General features: G+C 36.7%; 2 protein-coding genes across 2 annotated transcripts; one reads left to right on the forward strand and one right to left on the reverse strand.

Moving 5' to 3' along the window:
• Positions 1–2095: 2095 nt before the first annotated feature.
• Positions 2096–8832, forward strand: LOC581220 (geranylgeranyl transferase type-1 subunit beta). Its single transcript, XM_781233.5, has 8 exons — positions 2096–2308; positions 3695–3825; positions 4427–4494; positions 5284–5438; positions 6122–6254; positions 6761–6806; positions 7683–7867; positions 8361–8832. Exons 1-8 carry the CDS (start codon positions 2178–2180, stop codon positions 8619–8621), a joined length of 1110 nt encoding a protein of 369 aa, XP_786326.2. The 5' UTR covers positions 2096–2177; the 3' UTR covers positions 8622–8832.
• A 4736-nt stretch (positions 8833–13568) lies between these two features.
• LOC753208 (neugrin) lies at positions 13569–16071 on the reverse strand. The gene is made up of 2 exons (XM_001176515.4): positions 15567–16071; positions 13569–15060 (listed from the first exon to the last, which is right to left on the reverse strand). The coding sequence occupies exons 1-2, from the start codon at positions 15953–15955 to the stop codon at positions 14361–14363; spliced, it is 1089 nt and encodes a 362-aa protein (XP_001176515.2). The 5' UTR covers positions 15956–16071; the 3' UTR covers positions 13569–14360.
• Between the last annotated feature and the right edge of the window lie 291 nt (positions 16072–16362).

Raw genomic sequence — 16362 nt, forward strand, 5'->3', positions numbered from 1 at the left:
CTCTGTGTGTTTTAGCTATCGAGACTTGTCTACTAAAGGACAATAATTAAAGGACAATAATATTATGTAGGCATAGGGGATAATGTATCATCTTTATATATTCACTCATATAAGATCAAGAAATAAAGCTCATTGCCTTCTCTCCCCCCCCCCCTCTCTCTCTCTCTCTCTCTCTCTCTCTTCATGCCTCCCTCCTGTCCTCTCTCCCTCCGCTCTCTCTCTCTCTCTCTCTCTCTCTCTCTCTCTCTCTCTCTCTATTTATCTATCTATCTCTCTATCTCTCTATCTCTCTATATTCCTTCTCTTCTTATAATGTTTGTTTGTAAGTTGTTTTTATTTCCGTCATATAAAGAAAATATACAATGGAAAGAACTTGGGGAAAAAAAAATCGCAAAATGTATAAACTTACATAATAAATGTTTACATAAACAAAAAACCACACGACTTTACATCCTGCATTGAAGAAAAAAGGGTACAACGAAATAAGAAGGAAAAAAAGCCACAGAGAATCAAAAGGCTGGAGAGGACATTTTCAGCTGCACTTGCATAGTGCAGCTAGTCTCCCATGGGAACCAGAAGAAAGAAAAAAAGATGGAACATAAAATATACTACCATCCGTTTCATCCTCACAAGCGAATAGGTCTTATAAGGGCGATTGAAATCGGGACCCACGGCCACTATCAAAGGGCCTGCAAAAATGGCCCCTTCATACATTTTTTTTCTGATATGTCTAGATCCGGCTCCGGGGTTTAAAAAAAAATTAGGCTTGGTACTGTCTCAGGGTTTAAAATTGGAGATTGATCCTAGTTCATTTCCGGTTTGAGGTACAACAAAATATATGGTCAAACAAAATTCAGCCTTTGTTATCAACAAAAGAATTGTGTTATTTAACGTGCCGTATACGATATTTGATTGATCTCATGATAGATATTGATTTGCCATGGCCTGTAGCGGGAACATGCACGTCTACTTAAAAAAATGTAAACTAGGCGTCCTTGCTTCCGCCCGGCTTTGATGAATAGGCTCCTAGTCACTTTTTGACTGTTATGGGGGAAATTGTCGCCCTTCAAAAGTTCATGATGGAAGAATCACCTTTGGGAGCGGGGCCTTCAACTGACTATTTTTGTCTCCAAAAAAGTCGAATATGCTTATAGGCCCAATTTTTATATTGTTATCATGACTGAGTGATAGGCCTAATATACTGCATGACACTCCAACCTCCTCACAGAAAAAGGAAGACATGAGATGTATAAATTATGAATCTTGGTTATTTTCAAAGAACCTTGATAACCATGCTTAACCATGCTTAAATGCAGGAATTGGAACTTGGAATGCAAGTCTTTATATATACCTATATATCTAGGCCTGCATTTTCAGTTGTATTTATTAAGACTGATCTCTTTATCTTCTCTCTTTTTGAATTCCAAAGGAAATTATAGTTTGTGAGGAATTGGTAATACATGCATGTATATAGGGACCCATAGGCGCCGGAAGTGGGGGAGGGGGGAGGTGGGGGGGGGGGGGGGGCACTCGCCCCCCCCCCCCAAAAAAAAGGGGGGGGGGGGCAAAAACGCATCCTGCCCCCCCCCCCCAAAAAAAAAAAAAAAAGAGAAAATAAATAAATAAATTAATAAATAAATAAAAACGCTTCCCCTCGGGACTGGGCCGCATTTTATGATGAGTTATGATTGATATTAAAAGGCAAGTCTACTCCAAAAAATAAGTTACTTTCAATTGAAGCAGAAAAATCAGACAAACCAATCAAAACAAATTTGAGCAAAATCTGATAACTAAAAAGATTGTCTAAGTTCCTATAGTTTTTCATACTTAGTAGTCTATAAGAGAATTCATAACTTCCATATTAGTTATCCGATTTTACTCATTTTGGGGGCTCTGTTTCTCTTGTTTTTCTGCATCAATTCAAAAGCAAATTATTTTTGGAACGATGAGCCATATAGAACGCTTAATATTGACCTTATTAATCAAAAGATACTGACATAAAACTACTGGCATAACACATTCATTTTGTCGTCGACCACACTGCACTTGAGCTACCCTGCACTTGCACCTTGCATGCACTGCGAGTTGACCTGTCGCGGCAAGCCGATGGGGGCGCTGTCAATTGTGAATCCACCCTAAGATTCGGCGTCAGAAATGACCATTAAAAGGGACTAAAAATGGAAGATTATGCAGATTCCAACGTCGGAGAGTATAGTAATTCAACCCTTTCAATCAAGCGTCATGTGAGATTTTTCAGGATGTGTCTTCAAGCTCTGCCTTCGTCGTATTCATCTCTTGATACAAGCAGGTATTGTGCCCACATATTGAGATTTGTGTTGTCATAAATTTCATGTCGTTAAAATAAAAACACCAGTCATGATTTCGACACTGGCCATTTTTCTGGGTGAGTGGGAATGCATAATGATATCTGAACCACTCTACTGATGGGTCAGTTTCTCACACAAATGCGTCCCTCACTTAGTCTAAGTATGAGTGTAGACCTATGTGTTCTCAGTAATGACTTGTAACGAGGCCGAGGTGAACATTTATTTTTGCTGGAGAAAAGCAGAAAAAAAGATAATGAGATGAGAAAGTTCAAAGTCAGAGGAAAGGAAACAAAGTCAAAACTCAAATTGAAATTTGAAGGAATGAGAAATTCAAAAAATAGAGGGCTATCTTTCTTAGAACCTAACCTTTGAGAAAAGTGCATTTAAAAAAAAAAAAAAAATAGAAACGGAAGAATGGCGAAAGTAGATCTATCTACTTTGAAATGGATTTAAATATTTGTAATTAATAAATGATTATCGGACCAAAGGCAAAAGGCGATACCAATTATTTATTATTAATATTACTTACTTACTTGGTTAACTTGGTTGTTGATACTTGAAGCATCAGCTCATGAGCCAATCGCAGCACTATTTACGTTGATAAGGGCCAAGGGGTATATTTGAGAGGATGGTGATGCCAATGCTTTTCAAGTTCAGATTTCAAGCTGTTAATAAATGGCGCTTGGACTGTCGATTGGGGTAGCCCGCTCAAGAAAGTTATGGATGTTTGACTTTGAAACAAATAATCTAGAACTCTAGACTAGACTGAAATTTATGTGAATTTCAAATTGGCAGTTTGGTCAATCAATAGAATGGATCAGACAACTTCTATTTTTCGTTTACAAAAATATCAATAATTTGTGTTTTCTCTTAAGGCCCTTCCTTAGCATGATATTATAGATCCTCTTAAACAAAAATACCATCCTGAGTCATGCATTTCACAAAAAAAGAATTGACAATTTGATTTTGTTCTCCCTATTTTTTCTCTAAAGTTTCACCAGTGTGCTTCTCTGAATTTTCTGCTTTCATTTAGAGTAATTTTCTATTAGGTTTTGGATTGGATTTCCCTTTAATAGATCCAGCATTGTTTCTAGACTAATTGATCAAACAGGAAAAGTTTCCACACCTGCTGATGTGTCATCAGCGTGAGACTGAGAGGTTCACTCTGACTCATTTCCTTTTCCAAAAGTTTTTTGATATATTTCCAGAATGATACAAGGAAAAATAACAAAAATTGTAGATCTGGAGTAAACCTGAAGTTGCATGAACGTGAACTTTGTTTGAAGAGACTTGAAGGCTTAAATATATTTTCATAATTTTTAATGATTAATGTATAAAATGAATACATAATACTTTGATGTTTACAGACTCACCGTTGCTTTCTTTGCGCTATCTGGTTTGGATGTCCTCAATTCTCTTGATGTTATTGAGTCTGAGAAACAAGATATCATCAACTGGATATATTCTCTTCAAGTGTTACCAGACCCTGAGAATACAGGTGAGCAAATATCTTTATTAATAATAATAATAATACCAGTACTCAGTTTCTATATAGCGCTTATTACAATTACTAAGCGCTTCCAAACTTGGAGATTATTACCCCGGCTTTAGCTGTGCTGCCATTATGGCGCTCTAGCATTTCAAAGATTAATTCCTGCCAGGTACCCATTTACATCACCTGGGTTGAGTGTGGCAAATGTAGATCAATGTCTTTCCAAAGGACATTAATGCCGTGGCGGGTCTCGAACCACGGACCTTGTGTTTGACAGTCCAGCGACTTAACCACTCGACCGCGGCACCTCTTGCATGTGAATTCTAGGTGTTAATCAAAATTTGTTGTAGAGCTTTTGCAAGGTATGGTAAACAAAAACCATAGATGATTGTTTAACCCAAGACCATCCTTACCAATGCCCTCTCCCACAACCCTTTTTTTTAAAATTATTATTATTTAATGAGAGAGAGAGAGAGAGAGAAAGAGAAAGAGAGAAATTACATGTGTATTTGTCTTTCTTGAGAACAATACATGTAGTTTCTGTGTAATAGGCAATGTCTAAAATAACCTTTGAATTGTTGATTTATTATTGTTTCCTATCATACAGATGAGTCATTATCAAGATGTGGTTTCAGAGGTTCTTCTACTATTGGCTTAACTTTTAATCCATCAGAGGTAAGAATTGAATGGAATCCAATCATGAACAAAAGCAGAATAACTCTTTATTTAACATAAGTCATAGTTCAGAATTCCTCTGAGTAATATCTTTTAATTTATATTTTGAAGTAATTATGCTGAGTCGTATACATGTATTTGTTTCTTGTGCCCATGTTAACTTGTTGTAATATAGATAAAAGACATGATAATACTTGAGTTTTTATGTACTCCCAAGAAAGAGTATTGAATTTGAATAGTAAGATAGGTGTATAAAAGAGACTAATACCTACACTGACATGGACAAAATGTTAGATCACATGAGTAATTTTGTAGCAGCAGACCAGTTAAATATATGTGATTGATTATTGATACACATTTTTAAAGATGCCAGATTGTCCGAGGCTTTTCTATCCAGAGATGCTGCTGTACATAATAGATGAATTCATTTTGTTGCCGTAAACCTGCTTTTATAAACAAGTCATTAAAAAAAAAAGGTTTCCCATTCTTTGGTTTGTTTTATCTGACTGCTAAGAAATCATGTGTATGCTTGTCAGTAAGCAACCAGGGGGCCGAAAGCTGAGGGACTTGATAATTAGCATAAATGCCATGAGATAGTGAACTAGCGTGTCAACTTGGTTTAAAACCTAGAACCTCCCAGTTCTTAGACCACTGCTCTACCAGTGAACCATATTTTATTCATTAACATAACATTTTTCCCCTTCACCTGCATATATGGGGAAATAGCCAAATAGTAATGGTTAGTTGTAAATCCAAATGCCTTTGATTTGTTTTATTTTCCATATATAGAAAGACACTGCCACCTTCCATCCCTATGACTGGGGCCATGTTGCAATGACATACACAGGTCTGGCATCACTTCTTATCTTAGGGGATGATCTATCTAGAGTGAACATGCCAGCCATCGTTGCAGGTCTCAAGGCTCTCCAGCTTGAGGATGGAAGGTAAGTTGCTTTAAAGCCTGTTTGTACTAGTTAGGCCAGGAGGAATTAGACCACCCAGCGTGGTCACTGACAGGTGGCTATTTCATCAACTCAGCTCTCAATTAACATAAGAAAAAGAGGATCATGGGGGACCAATGGTCACCGATTATGCATCGTTTGTTATATGGAGGGAGCAAGTAGCTGTAAGTAGTGCAGTGTGGCTTTAAAAGCATTATAGGATTATTCACCATGTCCACTCCTGTATTCTGTTCTGTGAAGCACATAGAGAGACATGCAATTTATGCATATGTGTAATGCGCTTTATAAAAACGTTTAATTATTAATATAATTATCTTTACCAAACCTGGTGGTTGAGCTGTACATGAATCTTTTACAAGCATCTGTAAACAATCAGTGTAGGAAAATTGTAATATTATTCTTAAGAATTTTGCATCAAATTTTGGCAGATGGTAAAGGCTGATAAGAATGGAGGGGAAAGGAAAGAGTAATTAAATAGAAGTAAGACACAGAGAGCATAAAAAGAAATATTAAAGACAGAGCTTGAGAAAAAAGAAAGTAGGAAAAGCCCAATATAGCAAGAGAGAGAGAGCAAGAGAGAGAGAGAGAGGAGAAGAGAAAACAAGAGAAGAGAAGATAATTTTGTGACTTCAAGATAATGTTCAGACTATATGTTCTTTATCCAGTTTCTCAGCTCTGGAGAATGGCAGCGAGAATGACATGCGATTTGTGTACTGTGCCTGTTGCATCAGTTACATGTTACAAGACTGGAGTGGAATCAACAAAGATAAAGCTGTGCAATTTATTCAAAATTCACTGGTAGGTTTTCCTTCACGCTCTTTGTCTTAATTTTTCTAATTTCCTGCCATTAAACCTCTTTATCACATCTTCTTTTTTTTTACAGCACATTTTCTGTTATCATGATCATCTATATTGCAATTTTAGTATTAAAAAAGAAGAAAAAATAAATAACAAAAAGAAAGGATTTCAACTTCTTACCTCACTTATACAATAGTCATGACAACATTTTCCTAAACTGTTCCTGTAATTTGTGATCTGTTCATATTACTCTAATAAATTAAAGGACTGTCTAGAAAGAGGGAAATGATTTCAGTCCACCTTTGTTTTATTCTTGATCTTTTCATACAGTGATATCACCATTAGGAGAAGTGTTGTTGTTGAGAGGGGGTGGGGGTATATCTTGGAGCCATTGTCTAAGAGGGGTAGTTAGTCATCTGGGGAGTGGTAGAATCATAGAATTGTTTAAATAGATTAACTGCAAATGAAAACACTAAACTTACTTTCTCATTTCCTTCTATTTCCAGACTCATGATTTTGGAATAGGACAAGGTCCAGGTCAAGAATGCCATGGTAAGTAAACAACAAAAAAAGGAGGAAAAAATAAAGAAGCTTATTGCAGATTATTACTCGAATGCTTTTTAGCCACCAGCTCATCTCAAATGTGGATTTTGAAGTACAGGCCTGTAACTCCCCCTCCCCCCCCCCCCCCCCAAAAAAAAAAAAATAAATAAATAAAATACACAGCAATGTGTTTGCTATGTATTTATTTCATAGAAGTCTTGAATATCTTCAGTTTTGAGGGCAGTTATTTTGACTAGTCAGAGGGTACTAAGCCTAACAAAATTGATACACAAGAGGGTTGGTCAAAATTAGTAGTTATTTCAGCCAGTTCATGCAATTATTTGTGTCATTTGTGTTATCTGAAGTCTGTAGAATAGATGAATTATGTTAGCATAATCTTAGAGAAGTATTGGTAGAACTAGAAGTCTTCAGTTGTCAACAGTGATATTTCACATTTTCTGTCTTTGTACATGGCACATGAGTCAACATACTTAGATTGTGCTTCTTCCAGATGAAAAGTAATTTATCTATCTATGTATGTATCATAGCTTGGAGGCCATTGGTTATCCGTAACTTCCTGTTGTAGTTAGTTTCTCAAATGACATTTACAACCACTGCTTGATGTTATTAGTCCATGGTATGCCCCTCTTTCTTCTCCCATCAGTTCCTCCTTGCAAGATGGTGTTTTCCAAGCTATTCTTCCATCTAGTTACATGCCCAAACCACTGTAACCACAATTGTGACGAGGGGGTCATGTTCCCCTAAATAACTCTCCATTATCTCTCCATTATCTCTCTCACTTTCTTGTTGGATGCATGCAAAGTGTACTGGATGAAAAATAAATTCTATTTGAAATATCTTCATTCGGCACAACTCTGTTTGCAGGTGGTACTACATTTTGTGGAATCGCTTCACTGGTGCTTTTGGATCGGTTGGAAACTGCATTCACACAGAAACAGATAGATGGGATCAAGAAATGGTGTTTATTTAGGCAGCAGACTGGTTTCAATGGCCGACCAAACAAGAAGACAGATACCTGCTATTCTTTCTGGGTTGGATCTACACTCAAGGTATGAAAATCTAATTTTCAATAGAATCTAACCTATCCATAAACGCCACCCTTGATAATCTGAACTGACTGACAAGCGAACTCTCATTCAAAATGTCTATAATCAGACTCTTTTCTTTGAGTCTTTGAGTTTGATGTCTTTTCCTGAAGAAAAAAAGTCTTGGCAATTATCTTACTCTAAAGTTGACATGAAAGTGTCCAGAAAATAAAATATGTTTGAGTCTTAAATAGTGCCCTTGGATGTAAAGATGAGTGGAATTTGCAAGTTAGACCAGTACTTTTGATTTGAATGTTCTTTGATACAGTGTGGTCAGACTGATTGATTGGCAGAAAGTTCACAATTTTATCATCAAAAACATTCAAGTAACAAAGGAATGAAAGTAGAAAATGATGGTGAAATAAAGTTTCCAACAAAATTTTGAATAAAGTTCCAAAGTTCAACTCATGGATATATTTGAAAGTGTTCTCAAATGCTTCAATGTCTTCCAATACAGCTTCTAAAGGTGTTTAACCTGATAGACTTCCGATGGAATAGGAACTACATCTTATCCACGGAAGACACAGGCATGGGAGGTTTCGCCAAGTGGCCTGACTTCCACCCCGATGCTCTCCATGCTTACCTAGGACTATGTGGCTTATCAATGATGGGAGAGGAAGGCTTGGCACCGATACACCCCGCCCTCAACATCTCCCAAAGAGCGGCAGACCATCTACTCAGTATACACAATAAATGGAGGGATGGAGCTGATTCGTGATGATTTTAATAGCAACACTGAAACAGATAACACTATTATATACATCTATAGATAGCTGAAACTGTGGCATCGCCAATATTTCAACTCCAACTCTGAAAAGATCAATGATGTTGTCAGCTGAGAGCCAGAAGGGCCTTAAAGGTAAAGACCAGTATTGGAAATGCCCCAATTTCAAAAAATGAAATGGAAGCTCTCATTACCAATCATGTGAAAGAATATGTTTTGACTAATACATGAGGATAAAAAATTTGCCGGGAAACCGCCTACTAATTCATATATTTGGTAAATTTGTTTCTCTCATGGTCTGTGAGAGATATAGGGTAGTCCCATATACATCTTTCTGTGTATAGTGCTTGTAACTTTACGAAGAATGGGCCAAATTTCTTATCATTTTGATGATTCCAGAACCTTGCAGATGCTAGATGATCAACCTTTTATGATCGATTCCACAACGTTTCTTTCACAATGCAATCGCATGACCATAACAGGTCTTTACCTTTAACTCTGTTGCATTATGTCATGCCCTTCTGGTTCTTGGCAGATGCCTTGTATTCTCTTTTTGGTGAGCATGTCTTGAAGAAACACAGGGTTATCATATGAAAGAGAACTTTCTTGGCTTGTACTTTGATATTACACAATGTACACTATTAAGACTATTTTTTTAAAATGCATACATTCTTCAAAACTACAGGGCTGTTAATGAGATTGTATTAAAGGTACTATTTCCATTTTAGTGTGGTCCTAAAAGCAGTTAAATTGCTCATTAATTAGATGTAGAAGGTAAGATATAACTCACACCTGACAGTTTAAGAATAAGAATATATGGGAAAGCCAATTGCTAATTTGCAATGAGAATTCTTTTCATACCACAATGCGAATGCTGGTTAAATCATAGAATATAGAAGTGGACGAGCTAGGAATTCCTTGATATTGCCACTACATATGAAATATTAATTTCCATAACTTTTGAGACTGGGCTTTTTTGCATGTTTTTACATCAGTAAATAGTACCATAAATAAGTCTTTTAATAAGCAGATTTATTAAATGAATGCATGTATTTCATATTGAGATTATATGAACAAATTATTATTTTATCATATCTTTGTAAACAAATATTGCACTTGAACTAAAAGTAGCATGTCTTGTTTTGATGCAATAATTATATTTTTTGCTGAATGCATAATGTGAATGTTTTGTAAATTACTTGCATTAATATATTATGCAATTTATATCTTGTATTTATACTTGAGACATCTTGTTTTTTGACATTCCTAATCTAACGATTGTCAAGTGATCTTGACAGTATGTGCCATTTGAACCACTACTGACATCATTTAGCATGTGCAGGCCAGTATATTTATTTGATACAGCAAAGCTCTTTTTCTGAATATTTTCTTTTCTTAATGTTTGTAATTGCAAATTCATTAATCTGAACATTAGATATCATTTGGTTATCTGAATTTTAAGTAGATTTTCTGAAGGTCCAGGAATCTGAGAATATAACATTATCTATTATTCTGAATATGAAGCTTTTCAATTCTGAAATGAAATAAGATTGATAGTTTGAAATAATGATAATAATATTCAAATTTGTATAGCACTTGATACTGCATTTATAGTGCTTTACATTGTAATAATTACGGTCATTGGGTTCTTTTGCTAATCCAATTGAAATAGTTTGAAATAATAATAATGATATTCACATTTGGATAGCGAATATTATATTTCAAAGTGCTTTACATTGTAATTATTGTTACCTTGTCATTGAATTCTTTCGCAAATCTGCACATGATAGCACACATGCCAATCCAACCATATAAACATTTGCATCCTACCGGGTATCCATTTAACACCTGGGCGGAGAGTAGCAAATGTAGATTAATGTCTTCGCCGCAGCAGGACTTGAACTGCGAACCATGTGATCCGCAGTCGGGTTACTTTCTGTCTACCAAATCACCTGCTATCTTTGAGTTGTCAGAATAGCATATTTCAGTTTGTACACGTTTCAGAAAAGCGTCTGTGCTGCTTTTTGTGTTCTGCTGTATACACCAAAACACATATAGCGTCATCAAACTTTATATAGCATCTGTTTTGTGTAAACTTTCGACTCACAAAAGCAGTCATGTTATGTCACTAAGCATGTACATAAATTCTAAAGGTCTGAATTTTTATAGAAATTCAAGATTTAATAATTTTTGTATTGGTTGACTCTTATTGCTCATCATTATATCATATATTTAATTTGCAAGTTATGAATATCTACCTCTCTCATGTCAATATTGTGTTATGGTGTAAAGTACATTGAAACACATTTACAAGGAAAGGGAAATGAACAAACGACCAACTACTTGTTATCAACAATTTAGGGTTGAATGAATATGTGCTTACTCTGGTAATTGCATCAATGGAAATGTTGAAAGTCATCATAAAATGACCAACAGAAATCATATTAATTACATCCTTCATCCGGTACAATTCATGTTAAAACGTCACCTTAAAATTACCATTTTTGATTCATTTGAAGTCAACCTTTTGTTAGAAGAGAGAGTAGTATTGACAAAACGTATAGTTTCTTTTATTTTGGTGGCATTATAAAGAAGAAGAAAATGAACCCATAACATTATTGTTTTAATGCTTGACAGTGATAGGAATATATTGCTTGGATTTACTATACGTTACCAGTAATTTGGTGTTCAATACAAATACTTCTTTCTGGGACAACTTGAAATAGATATGTTTAAATGAAACCAAATAAGACAATATGATGAAATATGCATTTATGGAGAACATGGTCCATCATCTGCAATGTCCTGATCAAATTCTTAGTTTAGAATTTGACTGTTCATGATTCAACCTCTTATTTGAATCTCCTGCGACACTCTTACATTTGTTTTCTTAGTGTTTAGTTTCAAATATGACCCCAAGTACAATGTGTTCATGTATTTGAAAGGAAGGGTATGCAGAATGATGTTCAAGAGTGTTATTGTGTACGGTAACCTTCATTTTATTGAGACTACCTGTGTCATGCTTTCTTACAGCATTGATGAGTTTCTGTACACCTACATGTATGCAAAGTTTGGTTTGGTTCGGTTTGGTTCTGCTGCATGTACACAATAATATCAGGATACTGGCAAGTGCATAGGGACCAGGGACCTGTTTCACAAAAATTCTTTTTCAATGACAAATGACAAAAATCAGTGACAAATCTGCCGATAACCAATCAGAAGCAATCATTTCACTAGATTATAACAAAAATTCTCATTTGTCACTGATGACAAGTTTTATGAAATTGGGCCCTGATTGTACAGAAGGACAGAGAATGTAATACCTTGGTCACTCCCACAAGACCGACTACTGACCGAACAAACAATGACATTACCCCTAATGGTTTGGAGTCGGTCTTGAGTTGCTCCGGCAGTGTGACCAAGGCATTATACATGTACATTTGTTTTCATGTGTGGAACACAACCCCAATTGTAATGTGCCTTCATTGTAGAATATATAATATTCTCTTTATAAAAAAAATAGTTTGAAAGTTAATATACAGCTTAGAGTAAAAGTTTTCCCTTTCCATGGGGATGTGCTCCAAGCCTCATTCCTGCCATTTTATGTGTTTATGCTTTGACTTTTATATGCCTGAACAATATTACATTTTCGTATTTACATGGCTTGATAATAGTTTGGTATGTGGCAGTGTATCATAGACTATCTTGAATCTTGTCAGTGGACTTCATGTTTTACAACAATTTTTGTTTGTTAAGAAAATAAAAGTATATTACAAAAAGATTAGTTTTGTGGAAGCTTTTATTTTTAGAATAGAGAAAGAGAGAGAAAACGAGAGAGAGAGAGAGAGAGAGAGAGAGAGAGAAAGAGAGAAGGGGGGAGGGGGGGGAGGTGGGGATACATCATAATAGAGATGGGTGAGGACAGGGATTTTGAAGGAGGGGTACCGAGTGAAATTGTGACTTTGAGATGGGATAAAGAGACGGGGAAAAGAGAGAGAGAGAGAGAGAGAGAGAGAGAGAGGGGGGGGGGGGGGGGGAGGTGGGGATACATCATAATAGAGATGGGTGAGGACAGGGATTTTGAAGGAGGGGTACCGAGTGAAATTGTGACTTTGAGATGGGATAAAGAGACGGGGAAAAGAAGAGAGAGAGAGAGAAGGGGGGGGGGGGAGATGGAGAAAGGAGAAAGTCAGGACGGTGGGTGACTTGGTGCTATCCCAGCTCAAGTTATTAACTTAAAAGCCTTGTCTCTGTATTTGTCTCTCTCTCTCTTTCTCTCCCACTCTCTTTCTTTCTCCTTCCTCTTGCTCACTCTCCCACTGTTAATTTTTTATCTCTCAAACTTGCACTTGTTTTTCTTCTTCCGTCCATCTTCCCATCTCTATCTCTTTTTCTCTCTCTCTCTCTCGCTCTCTCTCTCTCTCTTAGACAGGCATGCTTACTGTGAATGCGAGTTCCTCTGTCTAGAGGTTTTTAAGAAGTGCAATATACATTAATTTTGTGCTTTTAGAATTCTATTTATTTGCAAATATATCGGGCCTAACGGCCCTTTCGCAAATTTGTCCAACATCAGGTTTCAGGTCATGTATTATGTACTGAGCTTTAACGTTAGCACATCAATATTAATTGATTGATTAATAATCTTGCATAGTAATAACTTATTAAAATCATAAACTGGTTGAAATGTTAAAATATACAATATAAATCATGAACATACATGTAGATTCTTATAAAGAGTCAAACAAATTCACCAACTATAGGCGTTGTGGCGTGCGCCTGTAATCCAGCTAACAGTGGAAGTTACAAACTAATTCAGCCGAGAGCGCAGGTTCGAAACTGAGTCACGTCTTTCGGATGGTGACGTTAAAGGTCGGTCCCCAGACGTAAATAATCAAATCTGATTGATACACGTCTGTAAAAACCCAATTACACACACACACACACCAAGATGGTTAAAATAATTATTAGAAATTAGTCCAATATGACAAAGCACAGGTAAATACCTTTTGGATGTTTCATTGAATCAATTCCTATTGATTCACTGAGCATTTTCTAATTTGATTGAAGCTAGACTGGAAGACCTTACTCTCAGGTGTGTATGCACAATTTCACAGTTAATTTGAGAAATATCAACATGTAAAGTAGGGCTCAACGCTAACAGGCACCCTGGACACACGACCATCCGAATATGCACTAAGAGTATGGAACTATGAATACATGTGATGTGGGTCAACTGGTTGTTCCATGAGGTTGGGGCAGAAATTATGACAGTGTCCATGTAACATTAGTACTACACATGGAAGATGAAATCATCTGTTGATAATGTTTATGCAATGAATGAACACAATTTGAGCAAACAATATGGTTGATAGTTTCTCACTTCTGGTATGTCACAAAAAATGCCGTACATGAAACGACTCATATGTGACTTAATGTAGCTTCATATTTCTTTTAAATTGAATAATGTATAGTAATTATCATATTCTATTTATTTAAACAAAAATTAGAACAAAAATATCATCTGGTCACATTATATTTATAAGGCAACATTTCTCCTCTTTCGTAGTCTCTACCAAATTTACATTAAAAAAAAAATCAATTTCAAAATAAGATTTACCAGTTTAAGTCACTGCAGTAAGAACTGCCAAATGAATATCAGCGAGATTTCAAGATGGCATGATTGTTCATAAAACTTGAGACTGCAAAGCATACTGTTACACATAGAAAATTGTACTAAATACGGTACAAGAATTCCCCACGTTCATTGTAGAAGTTCCTGCCCTTCTGGAAGACCTGCGGTTTCAGTTTGGCCTGTCCCATCAAGCTGTCCACGTTCTCAAAATCAATATCACCAATAGAAAACTCCATTTCTGGATCTTTCTGTTCTCCATCAATCTCCTCTTTCTGGGTGTTGTATGAATTTGCATCCCAAAGGTCCTTCCTTTTCATCATCATTTGATGCTCTTGACTTTCCCCTGACGAAGGTCTGTTTTCCACGACTGCTGATTTATCATGTCCTGCTTTTGACTGTGATTCTTTCTCATATCCAGAAGCTTGTGTACTCTTATATGTGCGCTTGTTTTCTTTTCCTTCATTATCAGTTCGTCTATCAACATTGCCAGTTGCCACAATGGCCTGTGTCTGGGAGGCCCCACCAGTTACATAGCCTGTGCTCTCTGCAGCAGCCAGGTCTTGCTTCTGTCTGGTCTTTGCGTTGGGCCTGAACTTGCTTTTCAGAACTTTGGCGATGACTTCTTCAGATACATTGAAGCTCTCCGCCAACGTGGCGACAGACCATTCCTCAGGATTCTCCTGTCTTAGATAGTGTATCTGCTGGATGGTGTCCCAGGATAGGCTACGTTGCTCAGGTCCCTGTCTGAACTCTCTTGCAGCTCTAGCTCTCGTGATGGACCGTATCTTTCTCTTTTGTTTTCTGCATTAAAAAAAATAGGCCTTGATTTCATAAGTTGTCAACAATGTTAGGATATAATAGTTGTTAAACTGATGCAAAAATGAATACAAAAATAGCAGTATCTTTAATAAAGGAATCATTCTTAAAGCTTAACTTAGCAATCCTAATTAGTGACATTAAAAAAATGACAGATTAAAGGGCAGTCCAACCCTTAATATTAAACGATAATAATAATAATAAAAACAGTGCTTATAATAAGTTTATTTGTATGAAAGCAGAAATATAGGAAAAAAAGAATAAACAGAAAGGTGAAAGTATAAAATAATCAAACAAATAATGATGTAGAAAAAGCCATGACCGATCTTATCAAACTTTCACCACTAGATACGATGTTTATCCTTTCCTCTAGAGTAGTTTGCTATCAATGTTGAATTTCCCAATTACTTTGATTGTCATAATGAAGTATTTTTGTAAGAAATGATAACTAATAGAGTAATCTACTTAGTTACTAGGGTAGTCTACTCTACCTTGCAATTTCTTCCAATGACATTTCTGAACTTCCATCATTTTGTTCCAAATATTTGTTAAGAGGGTTGTTATAGTTTCTGTCGATTGCGTGCTCATCTTCCGAATCATAAACTCTCTTCCTGCATGATTGTGAAGAGCTGGTGAAACTCCTTGCAATGATGCCATTTCCAGCTACATTTGCCTTCAAACTGACGGAAAAGCCGCCGTCAGCAGGCAAGAAGCCGCCCGCATCGCTGCCGGCTGGGTCGGCGCTAATGATGATGGCGGGATGGACGGCTGCATCGCAAACATTAACAACAGCAATCACATTTGTATTCCTTTGAAAGGTTTTCCAGCATGTTTTTATGATCTTCCAACTTGCGACTTCCCTATGGATACCAAACATCATGGAGTAATCTGCATATTATATGAAGAAATTGGACCCAAGTCATGCAATTTCAAGCTGTGAACGAGTTAACCCGAGGGCGAGCGTGTTTGTTTATATTGCGTCGCGGAGCGGCAGATAGGTCGTTTATTCCGGTCACAGCTGAACAGTACCGTACACAAACTATACAGCCAGCGCTCAGCTGCGCCGCATGCCGTAAAACGGGATCATGGGGAGGAACCAACGAACTCTGGGAGGAACACACCTTTGACACACCCTTTCTGGGGATTTCCCCTGACCTGCCTCGCGAAGGAGAAGCGCAGATCTGAACCTTGCTGGGGAGCTCGAGGTGGAGTCTACGATGGTCTTTCAAAATAGGAGTTTGGCAAAAGACATAAAAAGGCTCGGATATTACTCGTTTCATCATAGAG

This window comes from Strongylocentrotus purpuratus, unplaced genomic scaffold (genome assembly GCF_000002235.5).
Source record: "Strongylocentrotus purpuratus isolate Spur 01 unplaced genomic scaffold, Spur_5.0 spur5_scaffold_9, whole genome shotgun sequence".
NCBI lineage: Eukaryota > Metazoa > Echinodermata > Echinoidea > Camarodonta > Strongylocentrotidae > Strongylocentrotus > Strongylocentrotus purpuratus.

What these genes read in the sequence shown, in the direction of transcription:
- LOC581220 (XM_781233.5), top strand. Translation starts at nt 2,178, where the DNA reads ATGGAAGATTATGCAGATTCCAACGTCGGAGAGTATAGTAATTCAACC. An exon ending in CTCCAGCTTGAGGATGGAAG is followed by an intron (nt 5,439 to 6,121) that starts GTAAGTTGCTTT and finishes TTCTTTATCCAG; the next exon opens with TTTCTCAGCTCTGGAGAATG. An exon ending in TCCAGGTCAAGAATGCCATG is followed by an intron (nt 6,807 to 7,682) that starts GTAAGTAAACAA and finishes CTCTGTTTGCAG; the next exon opens with GTGGTACTACATTTTGTGGA.
- LOC753208 (XM_001176515.4), bottom strand. Translation starts at nt 15,955, where the DNA reads ATGATGTTTGGTATCCATAGGGAAGTCGCAAGTTGGAAGATCATAAAA. An exon ending in TCATTGGAAGAAATTGCAAG is followed by an intron (nt 15,061 to 15,566) that starts GTAGAGTAGACT and finishes TTTTTAATGCAG; the next exon opens with AAAACAAAAGAGAAAGATAC.